At 36.8% G+C, this 22068-nt stretch overlaps 1 protein-coding gene across 2 annotated transcripts in view; it reads left to right on the top strand.

Annotated features, from left to right (window-relative positions):
• Nucleotides 1-22068, top strand: part of LOC148956700 (snake venom 5'-nucleotidase-like) — a 117692-nt gene that overhangs the window by 5183 nt on the left and 90441 nt on the right. For both annotated transcript variants that reach the window (XM_089086812.1, XM_089086804.1), the window contains exon 3: nucleotides 2332-2533. In XM_089086812.1, coding sequence (XP_088942938.1) covers nucleotides 2332-2533 — 202 coding nt within the window. The remainder of the gene's footprint in view (nucleotides 1-2331; nucleotides 2534-22068) is intronic.

The following is a 22068-nucleotide window of genomic DNA, read 5'->3' as shown; positions in this document are numbered from 1 at the left end:
GCAAGCACAAAATCCCCCCCCCCAAAAAAATGTATTTGCACTTCCCAATAACAAATAACGTTTTTTGAAAAACGCTAAGGGAAGAGCGAACTCGTTGCTAGCCATCCTGGGCCAGTAGTTTTGCTAATGTTCATCAAATGTGTTTGGCGATGTTCTAATGATGGACTAGTGCCATTATGAAAGTGAAAATCTTCCGAAAAAGTTCTCCTTTTTATATGATTTGAAACTTGTTGCTTTTTCAGTGTATCCACGACGGTCACAATTCTTCGTTATTCATAATTTTAGCATCTTTCTTTTGAACTATGTCTAAAATTTTCCCTGGAAAGATCATCCCAGAAACATCCTTTTACATGAAAATTATCCCCATGGAAACTCACCGCAAGCACAAAATCCCCCCCCAAAAAAAATGTATTTGCACTACCCAATAACAAATAACGTTTTTTGAAAAACGCTAAGGGAAGAGTGAACTCGTTGCTAGCCATCCTGTGCCAGTAGTTTTGCTAATGTTCATCAAATATGTTTGGTGATGTTCTAATGATGGACTAGTGCCATTATGAAAGTGAAAATCGTCCGAAACAGGTATACTGTTTATATGATTTGAAACTTGTTGCTTTGTCAGTGTATCCACAACGGTCACAATTCGTCGTTATTCATAATTTTAGCATTGTTCTTTTGAACTATTTCCACAATTTTCCCTGGAATGACCATCCCAGAAACATCCTTTTACATGGACATTATCCCCATGGACCCTCACCGCAAGCACAAAATCCCCCCCCCCCAAAAAAATGTATTTGCACTTCCCAATAACAAATAACGTTTTTTGAAAAACGCTAAGGGAAGAGCGAACTCGTTGCTAGCCATCCTGTGCCAGTAGTTTTGCTAATGTTCATCAAATATGTTTGGTGATGTTCTAATGATGGACTAGTGCCATTATGAAAGTGAAAATCTTCCGAAAAAGTTCTCCTTTTTATATGATTTGAAACTTGTTTCTTTTTCAGTGTATCCACAACGGTCACAAATCTTCGTTATTCATAATTTTAGCATAGTTCTTTTGAACTATGTCTAAACTTTTCCCTGGAAAGATTATCCCAGAAACATCCTTTTACATGGAAATTATCCCCATGGAAAATCACCGCAAGCACAAAATCCCCCCCCCCACAAAAAATGTATTTGCCCGTCCCAATCACAAAGAACGATGTTTTAAACACGCGCCGGGAAGAGCGAACTCGGTGCTAGCCAGCCTGTTCCAGGAGTGTTGCTACTGCTCATAAACTGTGGTTTGTGAGGCACTAATGATTGAATAGTGAAATTATGAAAGTGAAAATCTTCCGAGAAAGTTCTCCTTTTTATAATATTTGACACTTTTTGCTTTTTAAGTGTATCCAAAAGGGTCCCACATCTTCGTTATTCATAATTTTAGCATAGTTCTTTTGAACTATGTCTTCATAATTTTAGCATAGTTCTTTTGAATACCAAACCTAACATAAGAAAGTTGTAACCGAAAATTATAGAATGTAAGTACAGTAATTTTGTATTGTTTGCTATCATAAACCAGTATATTATCATAAGACAGTGTATATCTATGTTTCTATCATACGATAGTTTTTAATTATTTTTCCTTGTTTGTTTAGAACCTCGTTTCTCTTCTCTTGTGGGACTCTCAGAAATGCTTAACTTTGACATTTTAATTTCCAAAAAGGCTAAACCCCTTTCTTGCAGTCTTTCTCCTTGCTGTTAAATTACGAAAACTTTCTAATGTCTGTAAGTTAAATTCGATAATAATTCTCAATTATAAGGACCCAGCCTCAATGGCCATATCAAACATATTTGTTTTTAAGCATACTAGTACAATCCCGTCAGATTGTGACATTTCTCCCTTTTTCCAACCAAGTAAGTATAATGTCAGGTACTAAAAAGTTCCAATTTTTCTATAAGTTATTTCTGACTTCTTCCCATTCTGTTTGGGTTCGAACTTCTTGTCGTTTTACCCCATGTGGAGTGACAAACAAACAGAGTTTTCCACAATCTATCATCCCCCATTCGTAAAAGGTGCTCTAATCATCTTAACTTTTTGTTTTTCATTATAGTTCTAGAACAAGGGATTGACTGGTTTAGCTCACAACTCTGCTTTAGTTTGCCTTTTTTTCAGAATCAATTTCTTCCTAATATAACAATGACACAAGGATCGCTCAAGAGGTGCGGGTGTTTAGATTTACTGGATCTCGGGTGAATCTCCATTCTTTGCCAATTTTTATAAGACTATTTTTTCTATTGTTCATAAAATATTTTTTTTAGACAGTTATACATATAGACTTTGCATTAATTTTTCAGACTATAGCTAGTGTTGGAGATGCGACATTTTTGGACGAAATTGATGCTATTAATGATGAAATTAAACATTTAAAGGAACAAGGTATCAAAGTATTTATCGCAGTAGGACATTCAGGTTTCCAGAAAGATGTTGAAATTGCAGAGACGGTACCTGACATAGATGTTGTTGTTGGCGGACATACGAATACATTTCTTTACACAGGTCAGTACAGGTTGTAGTTTACAAGATACGTACGCTGGAGGGCTTCTTTGAAGTCCCTTCCCGCAAGACCGTCAATATTTCTTACGATTATCTTTGTAAATTACGTTATCTCTGTTTTTGCCCCTCCCTATAGTGTACCACGCTTTCCCCTAACTAGTTAGGCCTACTAATTAGAACTATGGAACTAATTAAATATATTAAAAAATGACTCCCCTCAATATATTCTAAAAAAAATTAAGAAAATTTGACTCTGGATCATTGACTACCTGTACACACATACATGTGTAGTATACAGACAGCTAACGTAGGACTCCGGCTAAGTACATTCTCTATAGGTTTCAGAATTTTTTGCAACAGTCTTATAAGGACATTATCCTATAGTAGCTTTTTTTATGGGAATTTTCCAAGATATTTGAAAAGGTAGCCTACTTCCCTAGCCGAGTGGCTAGCACGCCAGACTTTAAATTCTTTGACTGTGAGGACAGGAGTTTGAGCTCTGGTGTCACCGATTATATGGTTTTGAAGGGGGGTGTCAGTGATGGCCCTGACCCCCAGTGGGGAAGGGGGTCAACCCCGCTCTAAATGGGTACCTGGAAAAATCTGGGAAAGGTAAACAGGAAGGGTGTGCAAAAACCACAGGATGGCTGACCCCCAGCGCCCATTGCTCTTCCTGGCTGAAGGACCATTAAACAGAAATCAATACTGCCTGTAGATACTGTAGTGTCCAATGCTGCATTCTTTACCTTTTCATTACTTTTATTTTGTAAATTATTTTATGCGTTCTTGGACACGTAATTTTTTTTAAATCACAAATTGGTTTCAAGTCTGAGCATAAGACAGAACATGTTCTACATACATTTTCTTATTCAGTATGTGCACGAGTTCTAAGATACAATTGAGATTCTGCAGACAATCCACTTTGGTTCTTAAAAAAAAAAAAATAATCTCCCAATATCTAATTATATCAATTATAAACATCTCTCACCTTATCTCATTATTCTTCCCAGTAAGCTGTAAAGCTTTGGTGCGAGTCAACCTGCATTGAATTCGATTGCATTTTATCGATATATATATATATATATATATATATATATATATATATATATATATATATATATATATATATATATATATATATAAAAGACTCACGTAACTTCCTGACCTTGACTGAGCATCGGTTCTTAAAGTTTGAGGTATATCGGAGCTTTGTAATAGATAAAATGTCCTTATGATTCTCAAGGTGCAGTATCAATCTCCTAGTCTTAAAGACGTATTTTACAGATGATGCGGCAACTTCACTCTGACAGATAAATGACCAAGAGCTTGTTCATGAAACGAATTCTGGGGTTTGGCGTCGCCTTACCTCAAACGTTGGTACATTTACTTACAAAAGCTTCTTCGGTTTCGTAATACGAAAGCGGAGTTAAACATGCCACAAACTTCTGTGAAAAAATATTTCTACAACGACCAATTCCACTCACATGGCCAAAAACCGCCAGTTTTGTGTTACGGAGTTAAACAACAAAGTAGTCATGATAGCGACAGACAGCTCGACAGTAGTCAATTATATAAGCAAAGAGGGCGGAACCCATTCTTTCTCCCTAGACGAGGAATCCATAAAGTTTTTCGAGATTACGATTGCCCTGAATGATGGCCCTGAGTCTCGAAGACTGTCTTCAAACCCCTCTTAAAAGAGTACGGATTGCCAGAAGTCGATCTATTTATGACTCGATTTAACCAGAACATCGACGTGTATTTCTCGTCAGTTCCTGATTCTCGCCAGTTCAACAGTCCACGATTGGTCGAACAAACACGCCTTTCCTCCATTTGCCCTGATCCCAAAGGTTCTGGAGAAGGTTCAAAAGTCTGTGAACTGCCAAATAACGCTAATTGCTCCAAGATCGCCTCGCCAAGGATGGTACACGAATCCTCTCAACCTGCTAAAAAACTTTCCTATGCCCCTCGGAGATCAGGCAGATTTCCTCCAGCATGGTCGACTTCGCCACTCAATACTAAGGAATGGAAATTCACACGGCTGGAAGATATTGAGCGTGGACTCGAAAAAGAGGTTTTTCTAAGGAATCAGCCTGTACAATGGCTCGGCCCCAGGTGGCGATTTACCATTGAATCATACAATGGAAATGGGCAAGTGTTTTAGGATTGGCGTAGTGAAAGGAAGATTAGACCTCTCAAAACCAATACTCAGACAGTTGCAGAATTCATGGTATATCTAAACACTAGAAGAAACCTTGTGCAGGAATATTATAACCATAAAAGGTTATAAAGCAGCAATATGTGGAAGTTCTAGCTTTAGCTATAGAAACAGATATCACTAAAGATACTTGTTGGATGAAAGTAATACAGAATTTTTGACGCAAGTCATCACGGACACAACATGATATTTCTGCCTGGGATCTTTGCCTCGTTCTAAAGCAGTTTAGATCTTCACAATTTCTTGACTTGTGGAACATGATAGGCAGCGCAATCGCGCTGCCTAAATCAAGAACAATGTTGGCACAATGTATTATTTTATTATTTTTTTCCTTAGAACAGGGCCCTTCGTATCGATGGAGTTGTCACAGACATTTCGAAAAGGGCTCATTCGATTGGAAATTAGATTGGCTTGTACCCTTTTTAATAGTCGAAAGTGATTGGAAGGCAACTAGCACCCCTTCCACGCCCACAATTTCCCCAAACACATCCAATCAAAATTTTTAGATAGCTATTTTGTTCAGCGTAGTTGATTTCCAGATAGAAATTATATTTTTGAGAAGGACACTCCCCCAACACCCTCAGGGCAAGGGTTTTAAGTTATGCCCTGGGGGCATATAAGGTTCTTATAGAAAGCATTGTCGTAGAAACTTCAAAAAAGGCTCATTCGATTGGAAATTTATAGGGCTAGTGCCCTTGAATTTAATATATATATATATATATATATATATATATATATATATATATATATATATATATATATATATATATATATATATATATATATATATATATATATATATATATATATATATATATATATATATATATATATATATATATATATATATATATATATATATATATATATATATATAATATATATATATATATATATATATATATATACATACATATATAACAAATAAATATACATATAAATATAAAAATATATATATAATATATATATATATACATATATGTATTAAATAGTCGAAAGTGATTGGAGGGCCACTAACCCCCCTCTCACGCCCACCTTTTCCCCAAACGCATCCAATCAAAATTTTGAGACAGCCATTTTGTTCAAAGTAGTTAAAAGTTCTGGAAATTAGGTCTTTGAGGATGACACCCCCCACCCAGAGCTCTCAGGGCATGGGTTGTAAGTTATGCCCTGGGGGCATATAAGGTTCTTATAGAAAGCGTTGTCATATAAACTTCAAAAAGGGCTCATTCGATTGGAAATTGAAATGACTAGTGCCCTTTTTAACAGTAAAAAGTGATTGGAAGGCAGCTAACACCCCTTCCACGCCCATCATTTATCCAAACACATTCAATCAAAATTTTGAGATAGCCATTTTGTTCAAAGTAGTTGAAAGGTCCGGAAATTATTTCTTTGAGGATGACACTCCCCCACATCCCTCAGGGTAAGGGTTGTAAGTTATGCCCTGGGGACATATAAGGTTTTTATTGAAAGCTTTGTCGTAGAAACTTGAAAAAGGGCTCATTCGATTTGAAATAAAAAAGGGCTAGTGCCCTTTTTAAGAGTCGAAAGTGATTTTAGGGCAACTAACCCCCTCTCACGCCGACCTTTTCCCCGAATACATCCAATCAAATTTTTAGATATCCATTTTGTTCAACGTAGCTAAAAGTTTTAGAAATTAGGTCTTAGAGGATGATAACCCCCTCAGAGCCCTCAGGGCAAGAGTTGTAAGTTATGCCATGGCGGCATATAAGGTTTTTATAGATAGTGATGTTGTAAAGACTTCAAAAACGGCTCATTCGATTGGAAATTAGAAGGGCTTTTTCCTTTTTAGTAGTCTAAAGTGATTGGAGGATAACTAACAACCCTCTCACACCCACCATTTGCCGAAACACATCCAATAAAAATTTTGAGATAGCCATTTTGTTAGACGTAGTTAAAAATCTGGAAATTATGTTTTTGAGGATGACACTCCCCCCAAAGCTCTCGGGGCAAGGGTTGTAAGTTATGCCCTGGGTGCATATAAGGTTTTTCTTATAGAAAGATTTGACGTAGAAACTTCAAAAAGGAATCATTCGATTGGAAATGGAAAGGACTAGCGCCCTTTTTAATAGTCGAAAGTGATTGTTGGGCAAGTAACCCCCCTCTCAAGCCCACCATTTCCCCAAACACATCCAATAAAAATTTGAGATAGCCATTTTGTTCAACGTAGTTGAAAGATCTGGAAATTAAGTCTTTGAGGATGACATCCCCCTCACAGCCGTCAGGGCAATGGCTGTAAGTTATGCCCTGAGGGCAAATAAGGTTTTTATAGAAAGCATTGTCGTAGAAACTTCAAAACGGGCTCATTTGATTGGAAATTGAAAGGGCTTGGGCCCTTTTTAATAGTCGGAAGGGCTTGGAGGGCAACAAACCCCCCACTAACGCCCACAATTTCCCTAAACACATCCAGTCAAAGTTTTGATACAGAAATTTCGTTCAACGTAGTTGAAAGTTCTGGAAATTAGGTCTTTGAGAATGACAACCCCCCAGCCCTCAGGGCAAGGGTTGTAAGTTATGTCCTGGGGGCATAACTTAAAAAAGGGCTCATTCGATTGGAAATTGAAAGGGCTAGTGGCTGCTTTAATATTCGGAAGGGATTGGAGGGCATCTAACCCCCCTCTCACGCCCACCATTTCCCCAAACACATCCAATCAAAATTTTGAAATAGCCATTTCGTTTAACGTAGTTGAATGTTCTGGAAATTAGTTCTTTGAGGATGACACCTTCCCCCCCATATCCCTCAGGGCAAGGGTTGTAATTTATGCCCTGGGGGCATATAAGGTGCTTATAGAAAGCGTTGTCGTAGAAACTCAAAAAGGCCTCATTCGATTGGAAATTGTATGAATGTGCATTGGAAGTTTAATATGCATATACTGATATTTAGTAATCAAAATGTTAATATTATTTAATTTATGAAAGTTATTAAAGTAGAAACATTTATATTTTTCAGCAAAGTCCAAATTATGCTCTGGCCTTGGGAAGGCATAGGGGTATTGAGCCCTACTCATGTTAATTTTTGCTTGTTTTGAGTTTGAATCGGTTATTTATTGTAATTTCTGTTCGTTTTGGGTTTCATTTATTCATCGATGCTGATTTGTGGGGGTTTCAAACTTGGTAGATTATTTTATTTTATTTTTGCTCATTTTTGGTTTAGTGGAGTTCTTTAATTTTCTTTGAAGAACTTATTTTGTGAAAAAGTTTTTTTTAATTAGTCGTTGTAAAAGATCTTACTCTTAAGACGGTATTCATTACTGCCATCATATCTAATGGTCGAGAAAGTGAATCTCATGCCTTGTCCTTTAGTGTGGCACAATTTTTGAAATAATTTAGTAACTCTCAGGTTTTTTTCTTCGTGAAGCCTCATGAGATATCTTCTTCTATCCTTCGGCCCGCGCTAGATGTAGATCCAGCCTCGTGTCCAGTGAGGGTACTATTGACCTACACACAGTGATCGGCTGACGTGGTGATCAGAAATAAGAGAAAAAGGTTCTTCATTCTCTTTTCTTCAATAGCACCACGAGAGGGGGCAGCTGGAACCATTTCTTCTTGGATTAATTAAAAAAACTTTTTTTTATAAAATAAGTTTTCAAAGAAAAGTAAAGAACTCCATTAAACAAAAAAGAGCAAAAATAAAATCAAATAATCTACCAAGCGTGAAACTACCACAAATCAGTGTCGATAAATAAATGAAACCCAAAACGAACAGAAATTAACATAAGTTGGGCGCAAAACCTCTATGCCATCCCAAGGCCAGGAAAAAATTTGCACTTTACTGAAAAAATACAAATGAATGTGTTGCCAGTTTAATATACTTATACTGATATTTAGTAATAAAAATGTTAATATTATTTGATTTATTAAGGTTATAAAGTAAAACCATTTGAATTTTTTCAGTAAAGTGCAAATTTTGTTCTGGCCTTGGGAAGGCATAGGAGTTTTGCGCCCAACTTATATTAATTTCTGCTCGTTTTGGGTTTCATTTATTTATCGATGCTGATTTGTGGTAGTTTCACGCCTGGTAGATTATTTGATTTTATTTTTGCTCTTTTTTTGTTTAATAGAGTTCTTTACTTTTCTTTGAAAAACTTATTTTGTAGAAATTTTTTTTAATTAATTTGTTGAAAAGATCGACATTTGACCCGGTTATGTAGTCTCAGGTCGTTCTGAAGTAGCTTCAGTATGGGCTTGATCCACATGTTGCAGTAATTTTGTTTCACTGGTAGTCAGCCAGTTTTGGGAAAGTTGATTGGAGAGTATCAAAGCAGGCTGGTCAGAATTTTTGGACGCCTTTGGCAAGGATTTGATTTAAGTACTATTTATTATATTTAAAACCCTGACCTCAGGAATAACAAAAAGCATTAGCCGCTGGTGCTACGTTGCAGCTGTGCTTCCTTACAAGAAATTATTGACATCCTGATTACTGGAAATTAAAGTATTGCTATACAAGTCAATGCACTAAAGACAGAGATTCCAAAGTTTAGACCTTCGGCCGGCAAAGGGAATAGCAGGGAATGTACGTATGGGACTGTTTAATGAAAGGAAAAGTTTTCTGAGAAAATCCATTAAGTATCTGGGAATCATATACAGACAAGATAGAAGGATCTCTCTGTTAACGTAATGAGACTGGTTACTTCGACAGATAGTCTAAACTCCGGTCTGTCTACCGTAAATATCTGAATTTTCTGCTTGGTCATACGCTCTGAGAAACACATTCGTTTTGAGATCGCAACACATGTTCGATCCTATTGATAAATATAAAAAAAAACGTATTGACAAACACTATTTATGATGAACTATATCGGTCCTTTACGTAATTTTTTTTTAAATCTAGAAACCCCTCAATAATGACGTCAGGTTTGCTGTGATGTAATTTTTGACTGGTTTACCTTGTGCCGGTGTAGTGAAAGAACCCGAGTCATTAAGATCAAAAGTATTCTGGTTCAATCCCGCCCGGCGCAAGGAAGTAGTGTTAATACAGTGATATTTCACATTTTTTTTCTTATATTGGACAGATTTTGTAACAGTAAGGATTACTCATTTTACACTTTCCCTATTCATACATAAGCTCTAGTGTAGGTAATCTTTATTTTGCAGTGAAACCTTGGTACTCGAGTTCTCTGATTCGCTGACCAGAACGTAGTGAAATTTATATATTTGGAATCATCATTATAAAGTGTCGATTTTTTTTATTCACAAAATAAAATAACATGAAAATGTTATTTGTACGTAACGTCACTCATTACGTCATATATGGTTATTAGTACACAATCGGTGTTAGATCTTATGTCACGTCACTTATTACTTCATATGTGGTTATGATTGCTTAAAAATTCAAATATCTTTGAAAATATGAAAAGACATCTAAAATACAGTTTTTTTTGAAAAGTGATTCTATTTTTTTTTTATTAAAAAAAGAAATAGAACTTATAATTTCTGTTCAAATTAGCCCTCTCGCAAAATTCTAGGACCTCTGGGTCAATACGATCACCGCTAGAAAAAAAAAACAAATAAACACGCACCCGTGATTTTTCTTCTGGCAAAAAATACAAAATTCTACATTTTTGCAGATAGGAGCTTGAAACCTCTACAGTTAGGTTCTCTGTTACGCTGAATCTGATGGAGTGATTTTCATTAATATTCTAGGACTCTTAGGGGGTGTTTTTCCCTTTTTTTGAAAATCAGGTAAATTTTCTCAAGCTCGTAACTTTTGATGGATATGAGTAAACTTGATGAAACTTATATATTTAAAATCATCATGAAAATCCGATTCTCTTGATGTATTAATAAAAAAAAAAACAAGTTTTTTTTAACTGAAAGTAAGGAGTGACATTAAAAGTTAAAACGAACAGAAATTATTCAGATATGAAAGGGGCTGTCCCCTCCTCAACGCCTCCCTTTTTACGCTATATCACTAATCCTTGCGCCGGTCGGGATTGAACCAGAATACTTTTGAACTTAAAGGCTCGGCTTCTTCCACTACACCGGCACAAGAGTAATACATTGTTTTATTTTAGGATGGGATGATGTAAAATAGTTGTAAATATAGCGTAAAAAGGTGTGTTCTTGCTATTGCATTTAATGCAGTTATCAGGCCTCGTGTTTTCTACTTATCACCTTTATACCAAATTAGCCACGTAAAAAGAAATGGGCCTATCCAGAAATGAATATAAATTTGCAGTTTACAACATAATTTAGCTAGGATGAAAGGGAATACATTACTTAATGCCTGTTCTTATGCCCTTTCATAGTTCAATAATTGTTACTAGGGCAAATTTCATGGGTATCCCTTAATGGGACCTCAAAAGGCAAAACTTCCTTATTTCCTTAGTTTAAACAGCAAAATGTTAAAAATAAAACATATTGCAGGATTTTTCAAAAAGAGTCTGAAACCAGTCAAAAATTACATCACAGCAAAACTGACGTCATTATTGAGGGGTTTCTAGATCTTTTAAAAAATTACATAAAGGACCGATATAGTTCATCATAAATAGTGTTTGTCAATACGGTTTTTTTTTATATTTATCAATAGGGTCCAACATGTGGTGTGATCTCAAAACGAATGTGTTTCTCGGAGCGGATGTCCAAGCAGAAAATGCAGATATTTACGGTAGACAGACTGGGTTTGGACTTTCTGTCGAATGAACCAGTCTCATTACGTTAACAGAGAGATCCTTCTATCTTGTCTGTATATGATTCCCAGATACTTAATAAATTTTCTCAGAAAATTTTTCCTTTCATTAAACAGTCCCATACGTACATTCCCTGCTATTCCCTTTGCTGGCCGAAGGTCTAAACTTTGGAATCTCTGTCTTTAGTGCATTGACTTGTATACCAATACTTTAATTTCCAGTAATCAGGATGTCAATCATTTCTTACAAGGAAGCACAGCTGCAACGTAGCACCAGCGGCTAATGCTTTTTGTTATTCCTAAGGTAAGGGTTTTAAATATAATAAATACGACTTAATGCAAATCCTTGTCAAAGGCGTCCAAAAATTCTGACCAGCCTGCTTTGATACACTCCAATCAGCCCAACTTTCCCAAAACTGGCTAACTACCAGTGAAACAAAATTACTGCAACATGTGGATCAAGCCCATACTGAAGCTATTTCAGAACGACATGAGACCACATAACCGGGTCAAATGTCGATCTTTTCAACAAATTAATTAAAAAGATGTTTTCTATAAAATAAGTTTTTCAAAGAAAAGTAAAGAGCTCCATTAAACAAAAAAAGAGCAAAAATTAAATAAAATAATCTACCAAGCGTGAAACTACCACAAATCAGCATCGATAATAAATGAAACCCAAAACGAACAGAAATTACAATAGGCAACCGATTCAAACTCAAAATGAGCAGAAATTAACATAAGTTGGGCGCGAAACCCCTGTGCCTTCCCAAAGCCAGAACAAAATTTGCACTTTACTGAAAAAATATAAATGTTTTTACTCTTTTATAACTTTAATAAATCAAGTAATGTTAACATTTTGATTACTAAATATCAGTATATGTATATTAAACTTACAATGCATATTCATTTGTATTTTGTTCAGTAAAGTGAAAATTTTGTTCTGGCTTTGGGAAAGCGTAGGGGTTTGGCATCACACTTCTGTTAAATTCTGATCGTTTTGAGTTTGACTCGATTAATTATTGTAATTTCTGTTCGTTTTGGGTTTCATTTATTTATCGATACTGATTTGTGGTAGTTTCACGCTTGGTAGATTACTTGATTTTATTTTTGCTCTTTTTTTGTTTAATGGAGTTCTTTACTTTTCTTTGAAAAACTTATTTTATAGAAAAAGTTTTTTTAATTAATTTCTGTTTGTTTTATATTGACATAGTCTTTTCAGGGAAAAAGAAAATAATACTTTAAATCTTTTCGTTTTTTAAGACTTTATAGTTTGGCCTGCTGTTTGTATGCTGGAGAAAAATTTTCAGCAATTTTTAACAACATGCACCCTTTTAAAAATCTGGACACAAATAGTAGTGTTTAATTTAGTTTCATACCTCCTCTAGTTGACCTGAAATGGAAAACTTGATACCATTCGCAAAAAAATATGTTTACTTTCTTTGATAGCTTGGATACACTTAAGCTATTTTGATTTGGTTAAATTTTAAGAGCAGAAGTAGCCCCGAAAGTTTGAATATAATACCCTCAGTCGATCTTGGGATACTGCTGAGATGCCTTATTGGGAATTAGCATTATCACAGTGCATTTTGATTTAATCTTAAGGCAACATTTAGTTTTTAAACATAATGGGCAAATGGGAGGGTGGGAGTGGAAAGGGGACTAGCCTTCCAATCGCTTTCGACTATTAAAAAGGGTATCAGCCCTTTCGATGCTGATTGTGGTACTTTGAACTGCGTGGAACAAAATGGCTATCTCAAAATCTTTATTGGATGTGTTTGGGGAAATGGTGGGCGTGGAAGGGGTGTTAGTTGCTTTCCAATCACTTTCGACTACGACAAAGATTTCAATAGAAACCTTATATGCCCCCAGGGCATGACTTATAATCCTCGCCCTGAGGGTTGTGGGGGAGTGTCTTCCTCAAAAATACGTTTTCTCTCTGGATATCAACTACGCTGAACAAAATGACTATCTCAAAATTTTGATTGGAGGTGTTTGGGGGAATGATGGGTGTGGGGGGGGCTAGTTGCCCTCCAATAACTTTCGACTATTCAAAACGGCACTAGCCCTTTGAATTTTAAATCGAATGAGCCCTTTTTCAAGTTTCTAAGACTAAGATTTCAATAAAAACCTTATATGCCCCCAGGGTATATCTTATAATCCTCGCCCTGAGGGTTGGGGGGGAGTTTCCTCCTCAAAAATATGTTTTCTATCTGGAAATCAACTACGCTGAACAAAATGGCTATCTCAAAATTTTTATTGGATGTGTTTCGGGGAATTATGGGTGTGGGATTAGTTGCCCCAAACGTTGGTACATAGTGTCCCTCCCTCCTCCCCACTTATAGAGAGCTATGGAGTTAGAAGGGTTTAGTTCAAAACAGAAACTGGCGGTTTTTGGACGTGTTAGTGGATTCGATCGTTGTAGAAAGTTTTTTGGCAGAAGTTTGTGGTATATTTAACTCCGCTTTCGCATTACGAAACCGAAGAAGCTTTTGTGAATAAATGCACCAACGTTTGAAGTATGTATTGGTTAGCAAAACTGAACTTTCATTTGAAAGCTCGGTTTTTGTAATATTTTTGACTGTTTCTTATCTGGTTTTATTATTTTTCAATTTATATAAAATAATTGTACAATTTACAGTAGAAATTTAAATTCATGTCCTACCATTAAATAGATTACATCTTCAAAGAATTTTTTATCAACGTTCACTGTATACTGGGAAGTATCTCGGACTAATAAGCGATCAAAATTCATGTTTCAAAACACACACTCAAAATTTATCTTTAAACCTTAAGGATTATATTACGTAAGATCAAAGAATTAGGATCTCAGCAGATCGATTTGACAAAAAGCAAAGCTACTGCCGGAACACTGTGAGGTGCCTATGATCAATACCCAGTGTTAATTGATAAATTAAACGAAAACTTACCAAGTTTGAAGTTTGATTGTAATTCTACTCCAAAGAAGGAGCGCCAGCGTAGCTGAGAGTTCAACTGAGAGACAGACGCGTGCAATCACCTCGATTAACCAAAAACAACACCAGTATTTTAAAGTCATTGTAACATTCTGTGGTTAAGCTCGTGATGAAACGCTGAGAGTTCTACGGGAAGGGAAATTGGGAGGGCAGTTGAACTCTCAGCTACGCTGGCGCTTCTTCTTTGCAGTAGAATTACAATTAAACTTCAAACTTGGTAAGTTTTCTTTTAATTTATCAGTTCTACTCCAAGAGGAGCGCCTTAGCTCTGCCTTCGAGTTCAACTGAGATTTTAAAGTTCAGCATGAGCTAAACCAACACTAATGATCAATAACAGGTCTGTTTATAAAGACAGTCTGTTGTACAAAAATTCATTTATAGTAAGATATTTCAAATATAATAAAATACAATGAGTAAGTTCAAAAGACAGATAACTGCTGACCACTTTCAATTTGTTTATTATAGAACCTTGGGAACGTTTTGGCATTTGTCCAGCCTACATATTTTACGACTTGATCCACGTCAACTCCTCTTGCTTTAAGGTGGGATATTGAGGCAGGCCGTGTGCTATGAGCACCATAAACCCTGATATCTATACCTGCAAGAAATAAAACTTTTTTACCCATCTAGAAATAGATGATTTGGACGCAGCAGTATGAGGCTTACGATATGTAAGAAAAAGTGCGTCGTTTCTATTCGGATCTGACGTCATTCTAATATACCTAGCTAGGTGCGTTACCGGACACAGGGACGACTCTTGAAAAGGCCGAAATTTAACTATTGATTTGTGGTTGCCCGGTTTCGTTGTTTCTAACAACACATTGATTTGAAATTCAAAACTTCCATCGTCATTATGTATCATATTACTAAGTGATAAACTGGCCAAAAACTGAACTCTTTCACAAGCTGATAGAATCAATAAAACTGCCTAACTGAAAGCTTGGTAAAATTGCCGATAAAGCACTCCTCGCAGTATTAATAGCACTGTATCCAACACCTGAGTGAAAAAGTTCGGTAAGAAAGGTCAAAGCCTCCGGTAGAGCTGCCTCCAAGGCCTGGATTGTATTTTTTCCACAAAAGTCGATCCATTATTCAATGTAAACCCTGTACTGGCGCTTAGTCGAATCCTGCCATCCATCCATGGTAATATCGACTGTGGAAGGAGAATATCCTTGGTGGTTAAGCCTTTGCCGGAGACAACACAAGCCGCTAGGCGTAACGTCTTGGACAATGGATGGTTCAAGGTCGGTTTCTGTGGCAAAGACAAAGTAAAAATATCATTTGGTAGAAATATTGGAGTTCCTATTAAAAGCTTTAATAGTAAGGGAACCAGACTTGTGTGGTCCAGTTTGGAAAGATCAAATACCAGTGGCCTGATCTATTTCCACCTTCTGAAGGGTCCTCAGAAGTAAACTAAATGGGGGAAATGCATAAAAGAAATAAGACTTCCAACTCATTGCAAATGCATCTACGAAAAAATATTCTGGATCTGGTTTTCAAGAAAAAAATGGTTTAATCTGAAAATTTAATCTAGTTGCAAACAAATCAATATCTATCGACTGACTAACCAATAAGTTCAAAATACTAAATATTTCAGAATCCAATTTACATTCTTTTTTATTATCAAATTTTCGAGATGCTTTATCCGCGATATTAGCAACTCCAAACACATGTTCTGCAGATATCCAGCCTTTGCCCTGCAATACTAGCTGCCAGATCTTATTTGCGAAATAATTGTAAAACTCAGACTTTGTTCCTCCAATTTTATTTATATAAGCTACTGCTGTTATATTTTCAGAACGCAGCCGGACATGCAGGCCTTTAATATCCTGAGCAAAACATTTTAAACCCAGATAAACAGCCTTCGTTTCTAAAACATTGATATTAAATCTTTTCTCTTCGGAGGACCATTCACCTGTGTCCGTTTTCATGGAATATTCATCCACGAGTGCCCAACCTAGTTTCGATGCATCACTACACAAATATTTGTCAATTGATCTAGGCTCAATTACTTTGGAAGCACGATTGGTAATATCCAACCACCATTGAAGTTCCGAATTTACATCGGATGTTAAAATTAGCCTTGCCGCAAAATCACCCCTCTCGTACTTTAGTGCTTGAGTTTTCAACAATTCCGCTTTTCGGTAATATAAAGGCCCTAATTCCACTGCTGGGAATGTTGAAACAAGAACGCCTAGAGTTTCGGCCAATTCTTGAATCGTAGTCAATTCTGTACTTAGAATTTTTGAAATCAAACCTATAACTTTTTTAATTTTTCTTTCCGGCAGGAAAGTACGCATTGATGGTGAATCTAACATAAAACCCAGAAATTCTACTTGTTGGCTTGGGATAAGAGCTTACTTTCCCGGGTGAATCACAAACCCCAGCTCTGACAGCAATTTCGCTGTTTCATAGACATTGTTTTGACATTTTAAATATGACCTTCCCAGAAGGAGAGAATCATCTAAATACACCACCGACAAATACCCTTTTCTTCGAAGCAGGGAGAAGACGGGTTTCATAAGTTTCGTAAGAGCCCTTGGAGCGGATAATAAGCCATTTGGCATTGAAGTGTCTACTTCAAAACAAAGCCACGTCTGATCATCAAAGGCAATAGGGCATGAATAATAAAAATTGACTAGGTCAACAGAGGCCATATAACAATTTTTTTCTTTAAGAAAAAACCGCAGAATGAACACTTTCCATTTTAAAATGGTAATATTTAATGTATTTATTTAATTTTTTAAGATTCAGAATAAACCGAGTAGACCCATCTTTCTTTGGGACCATAAAACGAAGAAATACAACGTATTTCCTTTATTTTTGAACTTGGGTACTTTAACCATAACACCTTTATGCAATAAAATACCAACTTCTTTTCTTATAGCCTGTATTTCTTCCAACGTAAAACTTTTGTTTTTTGTTTTCAAAGCTTTTAGTGGTGTTTTCTCAACTTCAATCTTATAGCCTGAGCCTACAATATTCAAAATATTCAAATCACTGGTTATTGACTGCTATTTTAAGAAGTACTTACTAATTCTCCCCACTTTAAAGTTATCAGCCAAATGTTGTGACTACCTATTAAAATTCACAACAAAATAATAAAAATCAAGGGCGGGGTATGTTAAATAGTACATAACAGCTGTTTGCGATCCCCTTTGTGGAATTTCTGGAATTTGGACCTGTCTTGACCTTCCTGGCCCTGCCTTCTGCGATAATTTGGACGGGGGGCCTCGTTCTGCCATCGGCGATAGGGGTAGGCCCCCCTTGCACGTTTTTTGGTCTTCCAAATGATTTTTTTTTCTTCAAATCCGCAACGGATTTGGCTTAACGCGTTGTTTTGGCAACATCTTTGCCAAAAAGAAACTCCGTGACTTTGACTTCAGGAGCACATAAGGCTGATGCTACAGTGGGATCTGGGCTCACTTCAAATTTCATTGCGTGACGTCTTTTTAGACTTTGGTCATAATTGGTGAGGCCAAGCATGTGTTTTGAAAACCTTTTCTTTGATATGCTCATTTTCAAGCTCAAAAATCACATTTGCTGCCTCTAAAACACAAAATGTTGAGTGAACAATTGCCCACTGCACTTGAAGTGCCTTCGTATCCCTCTGTCTAGCCTGTGATGAGAGAGTAGCCCAAATGTCACTATTCACCTTGAAACAACCATTTTTTCAGTATTCGCAGTAGTGGTCGGCACCGTTTCTGTTTTTGGCCAAAACAGAAACGGTAAAAAACGGCAATGAAAAAAAGGAACAGAAAAGCAAACGGTTAAAAAAAAACGCAAATCCTTTTTTTTTTTTCCTTTTTTTTTACCGAAAAAAAAACCCGACCTTTTTTTAATTGAAAAACGGCCGTTTTAACAGATATTTCTGTTTTTTTTCAGTTTCTTTTGATTTACGAGAGTAAAGTGAATATTTATTAATATAGATTAATAAAAAAGACCAAATATACAAAAAGACCAAATATATGAAAAGACCCCATAGATTAAAATTTAACACTTAAAAACATTCGGAGTTCAAGTGACTTTGCAGTCATTCGTGAATACTGCTTTCGCGTAAAGTACCCAGCAATACTAAATGTACTCTCGCTGGGAACTGAAGTTGCAGGGACTGATAGATGCATACATGCAATTTCACTTAACTCCGGGTAAGTGTAAAAGTAATCAGACCAAAATTCTAGTGGATAATTATTTTGGCCTGATCTTCGTCTCTCGCTCAAAAACATAGGAACTCTCTCCTCATATGCCCTGTTAATATTTGCAGCCACGCGGTCAATGCTCATACTCTTGGCATTTTGCCTCGTAGAGTTCAGCCGTAACCCAGTCGTGTCGAGAAACTTAGAAAACAAGCTGTCTTCTTGATCAAGAGTCTCTGGTGACCCTTTTCGGTTAGTCCCTGCCTTAGTAGGAGCGACGTCAATAGGGAAAGATGTGGAGTTCAATTGGATTGGATAGAGTTCTTCTGTGCTTCTCTGCTCGGAGATGAATTGTTGGAGAAGCGAGGAGATGGACTGACGAGCTGACTCTCTGTCTACATGTGTCATTTTTTCATAAATTGCAGGATCCAAAAAGCCAGCTCTTGTGAAGAGCATCATATCAAACTTAGGACTGGCTGAAAAGTATCTCCTTCCTTCAGCCCATTGATTGACTCAGCCACAATACTAGTATCTGGAGTCTGACAGAACAACAGTAATCACATAATCATCAGCACGACTTTGCTTGCCGAAACATAATTGTATCCACTAGCTATCACTGTTGCCTGTTTGAACGGGCGAAGAACCTCAATGACAGCTTCCATGATGGACCACTCATTGCTGTGAAGTTCGAGCTCTCTAATCTTAGCGTCACGTAGGTTTTGGTTGAAGAAGTCGCGCAGTGGCTCTTTTCGGGCACAATACATTTCTATAATGGTAAGTGTGCTGTTCCATCGAACATTCATGTCTTTTGTGATGGATGGACTAAGATCATATGTCTTGCAGATAGCTTCAAAAAGATCGTGGGATTTGGATGATACTTTCAGGATTCTAACCAGCTTTCGTATTTTTACCAGTGCTGGTCCCAGCGTCAACACTTCACTAGAGACACCTCTTTGTCTAGGTATTGAGCTCTCACTATCGCTGTCAAGGTCTGGATCATTTAATTCTGAGCTACTATCATCATCATTACTGCAGTCGGTATACCCAGTTTCTTCAATGTCATCATCTCCTAAAATCAGGTCAGGAAAGTCATCTTGTTCAGCAGTATCAACGTTGTCATCAGATTCTGAACTGGATCCTGAATCATTTAGGTGGGGAACGCTCACTAAATCTGCCTGGTTTCTGCATTCCCACAGCTTAAGGGCATTAGTCACCACATTATGCAGGTTGTGTGCAAAGCATGAGCTTCGCATAATGTCACCGTCTCTGAGAGCCTTTACTATATTAGCTCCTGAATCAGTAATTATAAAGTAGACCTTCCGTAGAATTCTGAACTTCTGGAGGCTACTACGGATTGCACGAAGAATGTTGGCGCTAGTGTGAGCAACTTTGAGTCTCTTAAACTCAAGGATTCTATGCACCAAAGTGAGCTTGCCATCAGTGCTTTTCATCACATAATGAGCTGTAGTACCTAGAAAGCCAGACCCCGTTCTTGAAGACCAGCAGTCTAGGGTCAAATTCACTTTCCGGACATTCTGGAGTTCAGCTTTGAGCTGCTTGACCTTCCTTTTCTTTGCTGTAACTAGATGTCATGTTTGCTGTAACAACTTTTTACTTACTGTATTTTATTCAGTCAATTGGGCTGTAAATTTGCACAGATAGGGTTCAGTAGAAGCTGGATGTAAACAAATCACTTCTTAGTGTATATCCTGGTTCTATTTGCAGGGCCTCTGCACCCTACACTACTGGGGTAGCTAATCTGCACCTTTACCCAACCAGGTAACCATCTACTAACCAAGACTAACCAAAGGTGTAAATCCAAGTAGTCTGCTTTAGATTAATTTTTACTATGGGGAATGTTTTCTTCAATAGCAAATCCTTTCTTAGGAAGACGTAAAGACAGTGGTTTTCGATAGATGGCAAGTATCGCTAATCCAATAAAAGTCGCTAGACTGCACTATGGTGCTATTCACAATCAAAACACGGAAAATGAAGAAAAACGGGTTTAAAAAAAACAGAAACGGCAAAAACGGCGAGCAAAAAAAACGAAACAGAAACAGGAACGTTACTAAAAAAACGGCTACCTTTTTTCTGTTTTTTCTGTTTTCCCAAAAAAAAACAGAACAGAAAACGGTAGAAAAAAAAACAAAAACAGAAACAGAAACAGAAACGGCGCCGGCCCCTAATTCGCAGGCCTAGCGTGGAGCTCAAATAAACCTTTTGGCTTCCCTATTTCCAAAGGATCAGAGACAGCTCTATTTGCAACTTTGGCAAGTTTCTTATGGATCTTGGGACCCTCTTTGGTACCAGAGACTTCTTCAGAAATCCTTTTGAATAGAGCGTCATTTGACGTGGTTTCTTTTAATCTTTTACCTTTGTGCTTTTCCGGAGAAGCCTTCCGCTTTGTTTCATGGATTTTTATGGGGCCCCGAGAGCAAGATTTCTCGTTCCTAGAACTAATTTCAGGGCTCCGAAAGCCATATCGAGCACGAGTTTGAAACTCTGGGCTCCGAGAGCCGTTTGTTTGATCATTATCACTTGAGAGTATTCTGCGACGCGAGTTAGCCTTCCACGATCATAATCCTCATCAACTAAATTGTCCAATAATCCAATCACTATATCAGTATCACTCATTATTTAATTTGGTCCGAATCAAAGTGAATGCTAACGTCAACTGGTGTTGTTTTAGTCAATCGAGGCGATTGCACGCTTCTGTATCTCAGTTAAACTCGAGAGACAGGCGGAGCTAAGGCGTTCCTCTTGGAGTAGAATTGGCAAAATAAGCCTGCCTGGCAAATGTCCGAATTTTTCTTCTTTGGCTAAAAACGGTAAAACTAGAAAATTCATACAAAAAAACGTATTGATGCTGCTTAAGAACTATCGTTTTGAAAACCCCCTCCCTCTCTCTGTATTCTCGGCAATGAAGCATTCCACTAGAATAGGATGAACCACTTTTATGTATATTTAGGCAATGAACCACTTTTATGCATCGTTTTTTTCTGAACTTCTTTTTACGTTTTTGAAGTGTGTTTCATCTGACGTAAATTTAGTGCTTTAATAAAGTGTTTTTTACTTTTTTATTTTCACAACGAAGAAGAAGAAACCGAACCATGATCGGTTGGTTAGCTTCTGTTGTTTTACGCCGTCATGTACTTTAATATTGTTTCTTTTTTTTACCTTATATATCGGTAAGAACTCAGTTTAACTTTGAAATTTGTTGTTAGTTTGCTATTTTTGCGCATATAAAGTGTTAATTCGGATTTTTTTTTTATCTTTTTTTATTCACATTCACACAAGATGTGGAACAAACAGTAACACGGTTGAAGAAAACTAACTGCAGTTTTCAAAGCACTTCTCCTATTGTACTCTGAAACTCTACAAAAATTATGTCAAAGATCATTCCGTTGTGTTGTAATCAGCGACACTGAGCTGTCTTACCGTCATCAAAATGACACGAAACTATACGTTGGCTTTTGCTTGGTTAATATGCCTAAAACATTGTATATAAGCCTATTGCCACTATTATTTCTCGTCCTTATATCAAACCAGTCCATTCCTTTATTCAC

This window comes from Artemia sp. Qi Xiang Cuo, chromosome 1 (assembly GCF_049724085.1).
Source record: "Artemia sp. Qi Xiang Cuo chromosome 1, ASM4972408v1, whole genome shotgun sequence".
Taxonomy (NCBI): Eukaryota; Metazoa; Arthropoda; class Branchiopoda; order Anostraca; family Artemiidae; genus Artemia; species Artemia sp. Qi Xiang Cuo.
Note: the sequence above shows the minus strand (reverse complement) of the source record. Positions and strands in the feature narration are given on the sequence as shown.